The sequence below is a fragment of the Elephantulus edwardii genome, unplaced genomic scaffold (genome assembly GCF_000299155.1).
Source record: "Elephantulus edwardii isolate Elephantulus edwardi_28Jun2011 unplaced genomic scaffold, EleEdw1.0 scaffold00039, whole genome shotgun sequence".
NCBI lineage: Eukaryota > Metazoa > Chordata > Mammalia > Macroscelidea > Macroscelididae > Elephantulus > Elephantulus edwardii.
In genome coordinates, this window is record NW_006399789.1 from 13,059,465 (window position 1) to 13,073,709 (window position 14,245).

At 39.3% G+C, this 14,245-nt stretch overlaps 1 protein-coding gene across 1 annotated transcript in view; it reads left to right on the forward strand.

The window, feature by feature from the left end:
- Positions 1-14,245, forward strand: part of SLC18B1 (solute carrier family 18, subfamily B, member 1) — a 50,911-nt gene that overhangs the window by 23,525 nt on the left and 13,141 nt on the right. Inside the window, exon 6 of the mRNA XM_006885014.1 lies at positions 3,584-3,740. Coding sequence (XP_006885076.1) covers positions 3,584-3,740 — 157 coding nt within the window. The remainder of the gene's footprint in view (positions 1-3,583; positions 3,741-14,245) is intronic.

The following is a 14,245-nucleotide window of genomic DNA, read 5'->3' on the forward strand; positions in this document are numbered from 1 at the left end:
GATACTTTAATATTCTGCTTCCCAAATTAAACATAGACTTACTTTAACCAGATAGCACTTGTTAATTTCTTAAAATCTTTGTCTATGCAATACTGTAGGAAGTGTTGCCCAAGAAATTCCCATTTTGTTGGTAGCACTCCATTATATTTTCTGATCAGCAGAGGGAAACCAGTGCTGGCATACTGAGTTTCTGTAGAAAATTTTCACCAAAAAGCAAAATGTCTGACATAATAGTTGACCAAGATGACCCTTTCTGAATAAATGTAGAAATACTGTACCTTTTACAAAGCGTGGAAAGTCAGTTAACTATGGAGTGTATTCCATGACGTCAGAGAATGTAAAATTGCAAGCTGTGACTTCTTAAAGGCTCTCCAGACGAGATTTATTTAAAATGGTTATTGTGTCTAGCGGTCACTCGCTCGCCGTGATGAGTGGCTTCTGACTCACAGTGTCCTTCTATCAGGTTTTCTAGGCTGTAAATTGTAACAGGAAAAGATTGCCCAACTTTCTATCCTGGAGCTGTCGACATATTCAGACAGCCAGAGACTCACACCCTTTAGGTTGAGGAGTGTATTTGGAGTCAGACAACAGCACTAGAGCGCCCTATAATGTCTTTGTTATGATTGTTATTATGTGCTTTTGAGTCATAATTGACTCATAGCTGACCCTCCCACCAGTTTCCAGAGACTTTAATTCAAACAGGAGTTTATCACTCATCTTTCTCCTTTAGAGCGCCTGGTGGCTTCGAACTGCATGCCTTTGGGATAGCAGTGCAACTTCTAACTACTCAGCTGCTAGGACTCCCCTATAGTTTCTATAGTACTTGTATAATAGTAAGCCCTTCTTTTCTCTTGGCACTATTTTTCTTATTTTCACTTTAACTAACAGCAGCAATAAAATAATATTATATGGTACAAACTCTTTAAAGTTACAGAAAGGGATACAACCAGTCTCAAGCTGCTGATGTCTCTGCATTATAGCAAACCCCACTTAGGACCTTTTGGACTGGGGAGTCTTTTTGTACATCTTATTAACGCTACCATATTCAGCTACTCACATGCAGATTTTCAGAGATTAATTTTATAAAACTGATAACAAAGGGGAATAATAAAAACTGGGAAAAAAAAGTATTGGACTTACATTAAACTGACTTCTACTGGTACTTCATATGTTGGGGACTATGGACTGCTAAGAGAACAAACAGGTCTGTCCTAGAGAGGGTGAAACCAAGCTCCATCTGATGCATTTTGGGCCTGTTTCAAGGAGGAACCAGTCCTTGGAGAGGGACATTAATGCCTGTAAGGGTGGAGGGAAGGTGCAAGAGAGGAAGACCCTGGATGAGATTGATTGACTTAGTGTAATGCGGGTAGGTGTGTTAGAGACAATGAAGTTGGCATAGGCTAGACAGAGTTCAGAGCTGTTGTACATAGGGTCACTATGAGTCTGAGTTGACTTGATGGCACATAACAACAATAACAACAGCTAATTAGTAAACACTTTTACCTTCACACCTATTTCCCAGCTATCTAGTCCTCTTATTCCCTTTCCTAGAAGATAATAGATAAGACGTTTCTTCCAGAAAGAGTCCATGTAAGCATGTATACACAATGACGCACATATATACATTAAATAAAGCAAGCATGATTCCATGTCTTGCCTTATTTTCTTTACACAAATGCTTGTTGTGCATATGTGCAGTTGAGTCAGACCTACTCATAGCTGACTGTCTAGCTGGTCTTCAAAGGTTATAAATTGCTAGAGAGGAGATTGCTCATCTTTTTCCCCTCAGAGTCACTGGTGGATTCGAGCTATGTGCCTTTGTGTTGGCAGTGTAATTCTTTACCCACTAGGCTGCCAGAGCTCCCTTTATAAAAATGGTAGCATATTATATTTACTTTAATGCCTTGCTGATTTCATTAACAATGCACTTGAGAGCTATTTCTTTGTTAAAGTATGAAGAGCTATCTCCCCACCCCCATTTGCCCCAATTCTCCATAATGGTGGTATAGTATTTTACTGACTATACTTTATCTAAACCGTCACCTGTTGATAAATAGCTAGATTGTTGACATCTTCTTGTTACAAAGGGTGCTTCTATGCGTAACCTTATTTATACATGTATCATGCCTCATTTGGCTGTCGCTGTAAGTTAAATTCCTAGAAGTAGAATTGAAGTCAGAGGATAGGCATATTTATCAGTTTGAGAGATTCTGCCAAATTGCCCTCTGGTATTAACTCTGCTGGCACAGTGGTTAAGTGCTTGGCTATTAATGGGAAACTGCTGTTTGTACCAGCCTGTTGCTCCTCAGGATTTAAGATTTGGCAGGCATCGCCCCTGTCGATGACGGCCCACTGTTGTTAGGTGCCAGAGTCAGCTCTGACTCAGAGTCCCCCTGTGCAGTCCTGCCGGAATTCACGTTCTCAACGTTCTCGCCTCTGCTTCGCTCCTTTTCTGCAGCCACTTCGTCAGTCCAGCTCCTTCAGGTCTTCCTCTTTTTCTGCTGATCCTTTACTTCTCCAAGAACATTATCCTTCTCCAGGGACACGCCTTTCCTGATAATGTGCTTCCCCTAGCCTGGACTCAAAGGAGTACTCTGGCTCTCCTTCTAAGACAGCTTGGTTCTTTTGGCAGTCCATATTCTTTTGGTGTAGTCGATATTCTTCTTCACCAACACAACTCAAAGGCATCAGTTCTTGTTGGTGTTTCTTTTTTTTAAATTTTATTTTCATTACTTTTTGTGTGTGTACCGTCAAATCGGATTTGACTGGTACAGGAGGAGATTGTCCCTCTTTCTGCAGCAGAGCATCTGGATTCTAGCCGTGCTCCTCTGGGATTGCAGTGTAGCTTCTTGCCACTAGGCCACCAGAGCTCCCTTATTTCTTTTTATTGTGTAACTTTCATACACATATGACAGTATATGAAGCAAATGAAAATACCACAGCTTGAATCACTTACACCTTAGTTTTTAAAGTGGCATCCTGCTTTAAAGAGGTCCTTAACAGCATATTTATTTGCCCAATGCAATACATCTTTTTTTTTAATTTTTAATTTTTAACTGGTGCCTCTTGGGTATTTGTTGTGTATCCAAGTAAAATGACGTCCTTGACGACTTCATTCTTTTCCTATATACTATGCAGCTGTTCCAGCCTAGGAAACCGTAGTGAGCATTTCTGCTCTAACCTACCCTGCTATATAGAGTCACTAGGTAACATTCACTCTACTAGCAATGGATAATAGAACTTCCGTCCCCACTCTCTGGGAAGCATGGGATGGTGTTAAACTTTCTAATCATGTCACTTTGAAAGTATCTTGGGGTTCAATGTTTATTTCTTTTAAAGGTAGAAATTAGCTTCTTTTTATATCTTAGAAAGATTTCATTTTCATTTTATGCACCAATAGTTTCCTATACCTTTTGCTCATTTACCTGTAGTGGGTTGTTAGTTTTGTTCTCATTAGTGATTTATTTTGGTGTAAATATAGAGATTAAAAGAATTTTTTATGTGTGAGCCCATTGAATATTGATTTAATAATCCCTTACTTTAAATATATTAACAAAGTTTTCTTTTGTTTTTCTGTTTTTAGGGGAGTCTGGAAATTTTCTCTGGACTTGGCCTGGTGCTGGGACCTCCGTTAGGTGGCTTTTTGTATCAATCTTTTGGGTATGAGGTGCCCTTTATATTCCTGGGAAGTATAGTTCTGCTGATGGTACCTCTCAACATGTGTATTTTACCAAATTATGGTAAGACCACACTTAATTATTCATTTTAAGAAAAAGAAATTAAATATTTTTGTGCCTTTGTGGGAGAGACTTCTCCGTGTACTCACTTTTAGTCCACATAATCAATGACAGTGTTTTAGAGTGCCCCAGAGGACTACTTATTTTTCACTTACGCTCCTATAGGCAATATTCATGTGAATTTCAGCATAGATATCCCGTGCTCTTCCAAAGTTTGCTTTATACCACTTGACTTTTATGAATGATGTGCATTGGTATCTGTTATCACAGTCTGAAAGCCTTCCAAAGAGAATTTTTCTCTATGAAAAAAGACGAAGAACAAAACTAGTATTTATTTTGCAGCAAACCTTTAAAGCGATAACATGTACCCCAAGTGGTGAAAATGGTGCCACCAAGGTCCTTCCCTGAGCTGCACTCAACGTCTCAGCGTCGAGTCACCATAGCCTTGAAGTGTGTCTGGGAACTCTCCATGTTACTGCTATTTTAGGTTTTATGTGGTTTTTGGTATAGTTTGGTAAGTTATATTTTTGGGAGTACTTTTTGTGGTAATTACTTCTTTGCTTAATGGCATTTCCCTTTATAAAAGATTTCATAGCGTGCTGTACTTCCTGATAGATAGGGGAACCTTCTTATCACAAATCACAGATTCTTTCCGACTTGTAGAACTGGCAAGTGTTGATTTTTTTTTTAAATAAACTATTACCTTGTAGTATCCACCAGAGGGCATCTTTAATTTAGCATTCACAACCGCAAGAGGCATATGTGGTACCATTCTTCATAGGAAGCTGTAATGCAGGAGGGAACAGTGTGATGTTGTCAGGCCTGCCTTCCCAGTGGCCTTTGCAACTACCCATATGCATAGCTCACATGCAAGGACACAGGTCCATCCATGTCAGGAATTAATGTGAGCTATTCCAGCTTCAAAGTTTCATGTTCCGCAGAGTTATAAGAGTCAGCACATTCAGTGAGACACAGAAAATCAAGTCCTCATAAGGTATTTATGATTTGTTTGTAGTTCTTTCTATATAAGGAGACCTGTTTGTATAATGGTTATGCATTAGACTGCTAACTGATAGGTTGGTGGTTCAAATCCACTGGGAAAAGAGGAGGCAGTCTTCTCAGTCTTTGTTCTTCTGGAAGAATTTACAGCCTTGAAACTTGATGGATACATCTCTCCCCACCCCACCCCGAATAGGGCCATTATCAGCCAGAATTGGCTAGATGACAACAGTAAGATATTGGTCTGTCCATACTGAATTAGAGGTTATTTTTATAGTAAGTAGTAATTAGTAATTACTACTTTAGTAATATAGCTGACATTTTATTTCTGGTGGCCTAGTGGTAAGGCAATGTGCTGGTAAAAGATGGGCAGTCTCTTCCCATGTGATTCACAGCCTCTGAAAACCCATTGGTGAATCAGTGGGTTTGTCAGTGGCCCACATCACCACCCCCATCAGGTTACTAAGGTAACAACACAGTTAGAGAATTAGTAGATCAAATTCATACATGCAGGAGAAAGTTTTATTAGTTCTTCACCACTTCATGTAAGGAGAATGTACCAATACCTAAAAATCAGTTGATTTAAACTCGTGACAAATCTATGTGTCAGAGTAGAATTCTTCTCCTTAGGGTTTTCTTTTTTTATTTATTTTAATGAACATTAACAGAAATTTTGGATTTTCATTCATTCATTGTTGCAGTACATAGGGTTTTCAATGACTGATTTTTTTTTTTGAGATATGTTACCACACTTTTCTTCTGAGACTTAATATAGGAGTTTTCTAACCATTAACCTTTCAATCAGCAGCTTAACACGTTAATACTCAGGGACTTGAAAAATGCTAGATTTCTTAGTCATATCTAGTTCTGCTACAAGAGAGATACCAGAAGTAGATGGATGACCTTTTTTTATTTTATTTTTAAATTATACTCTTTTCAGTTTAGAAGACTAGAAGTCCAAACTGAGGTTGACGGTTCTAGAAGTCCCCTCAATCTGTCACTTCTGGAGAAAGGTCCTTGTTTCCTTCATCATCTGTAGGCCAGGTGTTCCTAGGCGGTTTCCATGTGTTCTGGCCTTCCGTGGTGTTAAGGAGTAGACCTGAGTTCAAAAGAACACACTCCACTCCTGGCTCATGGTTCTTGGTGGTACTGCAAATCTCTTCCTCTCAATTTGCTGGGCTCTCTTTTTTAACTCTTATGCGATACAAGCTAATACAGGGCTGGGATAGGGTTTTGCAGTTAACTAGTAATTCATATACAACTGTTTTTTTTATTAGATCCTGGAGGAATCATTAAACACTTCCACCTTACACCATTAAATACGTGTGTTTTAGGAGACACAGTTTAATCCATGACAATAGGACGTACTGTTTAGAATTTATGTGATTTAGATCTGGACTGGCCCAAAAGTCTGAAATTCTTTGAATCCTAATCTGGCAGCCACCTCCTCTCCTTCTCTTCTTGGTATCAGGTGTCTCTAACCTAGTTTCCTGGTGCTCCTTGCTCTTTGTTATTTTTCAATTAAAATGTATTTCTAATCTTTAATCTAGTGGTCTAGGGAGCCCTGGTGGCTTAGTGGTAAGGAGTTGAGCTACCAACCCAAAAGCACGCAGTTTGAATCCACTAGCTCCTCCAAAGGAGAAAAATGGGCAGTCTCCTCCCATGTGTTTTCCTGCCTCTGAAAACCTACTGGATGACCAGCTATTGGTCAGTTCTGACTCCATGGTACATAACAACAACAGCAACAAAAGTGGTCTAATTAGCTTTTCCTAAAAACAAAATAATTTCACAGATATACTGCTTTCCCTGGAGTCAAGGATTCTGACGCTTCGTCTGACATATTTTGGGCATGTTGCGAGGGACTGGTCCTTGGAAAGGGACATCATGTTTGGCAGAGTGGAGGGGAAGCGAAGGAGAGGAAGACCTTTGGTGAGATGGATTATTCTGTGACTGGAGTGGTGGGAATAAGTGCATTTGAGATGGCTAGGTTGGCACAAGATAGAACAGCATTTAGAGCTCTTGTACATAGGGTCGCTATGAGTTGCAAGCGACTCGATGGCACATAACAACAACAACAACAACAACAACAACAACATACTGCTTTTCTACTGAATGGTCTTTTTGTTGAGCCTGGATGGAAAAACACAGTTTTTAAAAAGAACTAAAACAGTAAGAAGAAATCTTCAAATGTAGGTTTAGGTGTTACCTTTAAGAAATTGTATTGTTGTTACATGCCGTTGAGTTGAAGCTGACTCATTGACTCTTTGTACAACAGAACAAAACCCTGCTTGGTTTTGCATCATTCTCACAACTACTGTTTGTGCTTAAGACCCTTGTTGTCACTCTGTTAATCTGTCTAATTGAGTGTCTTCCTCTTTTTCGCTGACTTTATACTGTACCAAATCTGATGCCTTTCATGAGACACTGACTTCTAATAACATGCTCAAAGTATGTGAGAGGAAATCTTGCCATCATGTGTCCATGGAACATTCTGGTTGCACTTCATCCAAGACAAATTTGTTTATTCTTATGGCAATTCATGGCATAATCAATATTCTCTCCAGATGCACAATTCCAAGTCACTATTTTGCTTTATTTTTTTCTTTTGTATGGAGTTTTTATTTGTGCATAGTTGACAATTTTGGAATAGAAAAACCGACTGACTTCCATAAAATTATTAACTGTTCATGTTAAACATGCCCACCAATCAGCCGAGTATTGCTGTGTCCATGGCCAACTCTCCTTCCCTCCCCAAATCTCATCTTGGTTCCAAGTCATCACGTCTTATTTAGTCTTTCTTATTCAGGCTGGGAAGATGAGTGGAAAGGTGGAAATGCCACATTCTGGTGTGTTTTCTGGTTTGGGGTTGAGACTAAGGTGTGACTCTTGCTCACAATAGGCTGTGAACTGATTTGATTTGGCCTCAACTTTCAAAAGACTTTTGGTTTTTGTGGATTTCCTGAATAAAACAGGCTTGGAAGCCAGAGTGGCATCCACTTCCAAGAAATAGCTTTCCTCTGGAAACTATGAACTTGGAGAAAAGATGAAAGTTTTGTGTTCAAAACTTTCTTTCATAGGGTCACTATGGTTTGTCTACAACTCTACAGCACTTAACACTACCAACAATAACAACATTCATTGTTCAGACTCCACATTCATATATTAGTTTTGTTGCTAAGTACATATGGGTTGATTGGAAATCCCATAGTCTTGTAGCCAGGTGCACCCTAGACTTCGAAGTAGCCTCCTGCCCTTTGACACTTTCAAGAGGTCCTTGACAGCACATTTTCCCAATGAAATACGTAGTTTACTTTCTTGACTCTTGATTCCATGATTGTGGACCCAAGTAAAATGAAATAATTTAAGGTAACAATATTTTTTTATGTTTGTCCTGCTGTTGCTTATTGGTCCAATTCTGAGGATTTTTGTTTTCTTGATGCTGAGATGTAATCAATACTGGAGACCTTTGAGCTTCACTACTAAGTCCTTCAAGTCTCTTACAATCATATAACAGCAAGCAAGGCTGTGTTCTCTGAAAATTTTACACCGCTTTCTTCCATTTTTACTGCTGACTTCTTCTGTAGTCCAGCTTCACGGAGTTGGCCAGGTAGCTATCTTCCAGATTTCCTGGCATTGACAAGTGAGCATGTCTAGGGTTGCATCTCTTTGTTGAAACCTCTCACTTGGTATTTATTCAATTCTTGAAGCCTTGTTTGTTTTTTTAAAAATTTTATTTTATTAATGTTAATGAACATTTACAGAGATTTTGGATTTCCATTCATTCATCGTTGCATTTTTCTCCCTGCCTAGCCCTCACCGCCTAGTTCGCTCTTCTCTTTATAAAGTAAAAGAAAAATTACTTCATTGGTATACAGTCCTCCCCATCCCCCCCTCACTGAGTACACTCTACCTTCATTCTGGACTCTTGTCATAAACATAATACCCAGTTGTATATATTCCTTTTACAATGTTCCCTCCCTCATCTGTTTGAATGCCATATACATGATTTATCCAATTTTTCTCAGTCTCATGCCAGCCCTGATATCAGTCCCATTCTACAACAGTGGCACTATGCAGTGTTTGTCCTTTTGTGACTGAGATATTTCACTCAGCATAATGTCCTCCAGGGTCACCCATTTTGAATAATATTGCATGAGTTCCTTGTTTTTCAATGCAGCATAGTATTCCATTGTGTGAATATACCACGACTTCTTTATCCATTCGTTTGTTGATGGGCACTTATTTCCAACTCCTTGCTATTGTGAACAAAGCCACGATAAACATGGCTGTGCATATATCTGCCTGGGTGGAAGCTGTGATGGCCTAGCGGGTAAAGAGTTGTGCTGCCAAGTCAAAGGCAGGCAGTTCAAATTAAACAGCTGCTCTGAGAAAAACAAAGATGTGCAGTCTCTTTCCATACTGTTTATGAACCCTTATTCACTGTTGGTGGCAGTGTAAAATGGTGCAACCACTATGGAAGGCAGAATGATGCTTTCTCAAAAAGTTGTAAATAGAAATACCATTTGACCCAGCAATTCCTTTACTGGGAATATACCCTGAAGCCTTGTTTTTTGACAGTGACTTCAGTGGAGTGTGACTTCTTTCTTCAGTAGTATTGGTTCTTGATAATATACAACCTTTTGATATGGGTAACTGTGACTAATTGTTTTGGGGACAGCAATTTTGTCATAGAGCAGTGATGTCACTCTAGAGAGTAAGGTGTGCCCGATCAAGGCCATAGTCTTCACAGTTACTCATTTATTCAATAAGGATTAGTTATGTAATCCTTACTGAAGACTGTCGTCTTTGATCTTTATCAGCAAGTGTTTCAAGTCCTCTTCACTTTCAGCAAGCAAGGTCATGTCATCTGCATAACACGAGTTGTCTTCCTCCAATCCTGATACCACATTCTTCTTCACAGAGTTCAGCTTCTCAGTGATTTGCTCAGCATACTGATTGAATAGTTATGGAGAGAAAATATAGACTTGATCCACACCTTTCTTAATTTTAAACAGTGCAGTGTTCCCTTGCTCTATTCACACGACAGCTTCTTGGTATAGGTATAGATATGTAACATGAACACAGTTAAGTGTTCTGTGATTCCCATTCTTCTAAATTAATTTGTTATGATCCACATAGTCAAAAGCCTTTGCATAGTCAATAAAACACCGTATTTTCTGATATTCTCTGCTTTCAGCCAAAATCTCCTGGACATCAGCAATGATAACTTGGTCCCATGGCCTCTCAATCCAGCTTGAACTTTCCGCGGTACTCTGCCAATGTACTATTCTAGTAATTTTTGGATGATCTTTAACAGTATCTTGCTTGTATGTAATGTTAATGATACTGTTCAATAATTTCCACGTGCTATAGGATCACCTTTCTTAGGAATGGGAACAAATATGAGTCTCTTCTAGTCAGTTGGCCAAGCAGCTGTCCTCCAAATTTTCTAGTATAGACTAGTGAGTACATCCAGGGATGCATTTGTTTGTTAGTTGAAACATGTCAATTTCTGTCCCATCGATTCCTGGCGCCTTATGTTTTGCCAGTGCCTTCCGTACAACTTCAACTTCATCTTTATCACCGGCTCTTGAGCAGAGGGTTCTTCCTGAAACGTTTCAAGACTAGCCAGTTCGTTTTGGTACAGTGACTTCATGTATCCCCTCCATCTTCTTTTGAAGCTTCCTGGATTATTCAAGATTTTGCCCATATCATATCTCAGTATTGCAACTCAAGACTTGAATTTATTTTTCAGGTCTTCAGCTTTAGAAATGCCATGTGGGTTTTCCCCTTTATATTCTCCAATTCCAGCTCTCTGAACATTCCTCTACAATACTTTGATTTCTTTCTTGAACTGCCTTTTGAAATCTTTTCAGCTCTTTTAGTTCATAATCTCTTCCCTTTGTTTTGGTTTCTAGATGCTCTAGGGTAATTTCCAGTCTCTGATGACATCTATTTTGGTATTTTCTTTCTCCTTGTATTCGTAATGACCTTAAGCTCTCTTCATGGATGAAGATCCTTGATGTCATCCCACAACTCATCTGGTCTTTGATCATTGGACTTTAATGTTCAAACCTGTTCTTAAGATGATTTTTAAATGCAGATGCAATAAAGGTTGTATTTTTGTTCTTGTGGACTTGTTTTCATTTTCTTCAACCTCAATTTGAACTTGCACATAATAATTGATAGTCTGTTCCACAGTTAGCACCTGGCCTGGTTTTTACTGCTAGTTTTGATTTTCTCCAGTGACTCTTACAGTAGATGTCATCAATCAGATTTCTTACAGTCCATCAGGTGAGGTGCATGTGTATGTTGTTATGTGCCTTCAAGTTGCCTGTGACTTATAGAAACTTATGTACAACAGCTCTGAACCCTGTTGTATCCTGAACCATTCTCACTGACTCTGACACACCTACCCCCTTACCCCAGTTACTGTGCCAGTCCATCTCATCTGAAGTCTTCCTCTCCTGCTCTGTTCCAAGCATAATGTCCTTCTTCAAGGACCGGTCCCTCCTGGCCATGTGCCCAAAGTGTGTGAGACAGAGTTTCAAAACCTATCCTCCAAGGGGAGAAGCTTTGTTTCACCCGCTTTAAGACAAACCTGTTTCTTCTATTGGTGGTCCATGGTGTGTTCAATACCCTTCTCCAGCATCACAACTCAAAGACATCGATTCTCCCTCTGTTATCCTTAATCAATGTCTAGCTCTCTGATGCATGGCAAGTAATTGCGAAGACTGTTACCTGGATCAGGTGCACTTCAGTCCCTAGACTGACATCATTGCTCTTTAGCACTCTGGAAAAGTCCTTGACAGTAGATTTTCCCACTGCAATTTGTCTTTTGATATCCTGACTGCTCGTGTCAAGAATATTGATTGTGGAGCCAAGAAAGCAGAAATTATTAACACTTTCAATCTCTTCTCAATCTGACATGGTTCTGCTAATTGACCCAGTGTTGGAGATCTGTCTTTTTGATGTAGTCGCCAAGTTTTTAAAAAATTATATTTATGATGGATAAATTATTGAACATACAAAATTTTGTCATTCAATTTCTGTCCTCATTTCATTTATGTTGTCTATACTTTCGACTATCTTTCTTTCTTCATTGTTTTCAAATTTTGTGTTCCAGTCACCAATTATCATTTACACATCATGATCAATTTCAGACTGCAAAATTTGTTAAAAATACTCCATTTCATTCTCTTTGTCTTTAGCTATTGGTGTATATAATTGAATAATAGCTGTATTAACAGGTCTTATTGTATGTCTGTGTGTTCTATCATTCACAACATTGTACTTCAGGTTAGAACTTGAAACATGGGACTAAAAGGCAACACCATGATAAAGAAAAGATTGAAATTGCCAATGATTTCATCTAACTTAGATCCACAGTCAACACCCTTGGTACCACCAGTCTTCTGAATCAGGAGACATAATATATTGGGAAAGTCTGCAATCAGGGACCTCTCCAAATGATTGAGCAGGAGTGATGCCAATTTGAAGACCAAGGCGCACCTGATTTAGGCTCTGGTCTTTTCAGTCATTTGCTGTGCATCTGAGACTCGATGAAGAGTAAGAATGATAGAAGAATTGATGCCTTTGAGCTGTGGTTTTGGAAAAGAGTACTGAATATCCTAGGGACTGCCAAAAAACCAAACAGGTATATCTTAAAAAAGGTGCAGCCAGAGTGTTCTTTGGAGGCAAAGACGATGAAGATTTGTCCCATGTATTTTGGGTATGTTGTTAGGAGAGGCTGTTCCTTAGAAAGGACCACGATGCTTGGAAAGGTGGAGGGTCGTGGAAGAAAGGAAGACCTCCAGTGAGATGGATTGCTGTGGAGTTGATTATGACTCATAGCAACTCTGTGAACAACATGTCAGAACTTTGTCCACTCCTGCGCCATCCTCATGATTTTGTCAATCCATCTTGTTAAGGATGAACCACTCCTCTGACCCCTCCACCCTTCCTGGCATGCTACCTTTTTCAAGGACTCGCCTCTCCTGACAACATACCTAAATATGTAAGATGAAGTTTCACCATCTTTGCCTCCAAGGAACACTCTGATTTTACCTCTTTCAAAACAGACTTGTTTGTTCCTTTGGCTGCCTATGGGATATTTATTCAATACTCTTTGCCAATACTACAATGTAACAGCTTCACTTTTTCTTCAGTCTTCCTCATTCATTGTCCACAAGCTGTGAAGAACTGTTTAAGTAGAGGCGTCACATAATCCACAACACTTTCTCCTTCCCTTATCCCCATTCTGCCTCACCTCTACATATCCTTTAATAATGAATTTGTATTACCTTTTCTAGAAAGTTTTCTTGGTCAATAGATTAGATGTTGAGTAATTAGTACTGAAGTTTTGAGTTTTTTCCTGGCCTCTCATTTCTATTCTATGAATGAGAGATCAGCCTTTGAAATCACTGAAGGGCTTCTCTGCAGAGGCATCAGCTCCGTGGCAGTGAGTTTAGTTGTGTGTTTTTTCATTATTCATATAATTCGTTTGATTTAGATTATATTTCATTCAAGTATGTTGTGGGTTGTTTTCCCCTTACAATCATCTTACTAATAACTACCTTCATGAAAGCGTGTAAGTCAACTACTCCATGCCTCCTGCCGTAATATTCCCATGTTAGATAGTCAATTTCTGATTTGCCCACTCCTGTCAAACCAGTAGCCAGAGGGAACAAGCATGCCCCTTTTGCTGAAGAAGCCTCTGTTCAGCTGGGCAACTTTGAGTAACAGCATCCACAACAAAGTCCAGTCCAGAGAAACCCATCAGGTTGCATCAGTCACCCCTAGCTCTCCGCATGGATCCTCCCTTCATCTGATTGGGTTCTGTGCAACTCATCACAGCCATCTGTGGCTAGATTCAAATGGGCATCAGCTGTAAACACAGTTGTGGATTTTTATACTACCCCAAAAAAAAGTATTTCTCAAAAGGGGTCCCTCCTTTTCTCATCTCTTTCAGTAACTTGAAGTGACAGAGATTGCCTGATAAGAGGTCATGTCTTTATGATAAAAACAAACTAGAATTTCTGGGAAGCAGAGAGTACCTGGGTGTTTTGCAGTCACATGCTCTACCCCTGAACTCTACCCCTAGGTTTTCTGGAAAGCTCCCCAGATGCTTCTGATACGCATATACTTTGAAGCACCAACACATTTTCATTACTGGGCTCCTCTGAGCTTAACTTGTGTTCATTTTCATGGATATTGCTACATAATCTTATTGTGGTAACCATTTTTCCTACCTTGAATTTTAGGGACTGGAGCAATTCATATCCTAATAATATTTCTTAGGCCATAAACCATAATACCTTTTATATGAACAACTATCTTTTAACATTTCTATTTTAGAGAGGACTAATTATCATCTAGGAAGCTCTGGTGGCTTAGTGATAAGGATTTATGCTGCCAACCTAAAAGCTCAGGGTTCTAATCCACCAGCTGCTCTGTAGGAGAAAGATGGGCATTTTCTACCTGTGTAATTAACTGCCTCTGAAAACCCA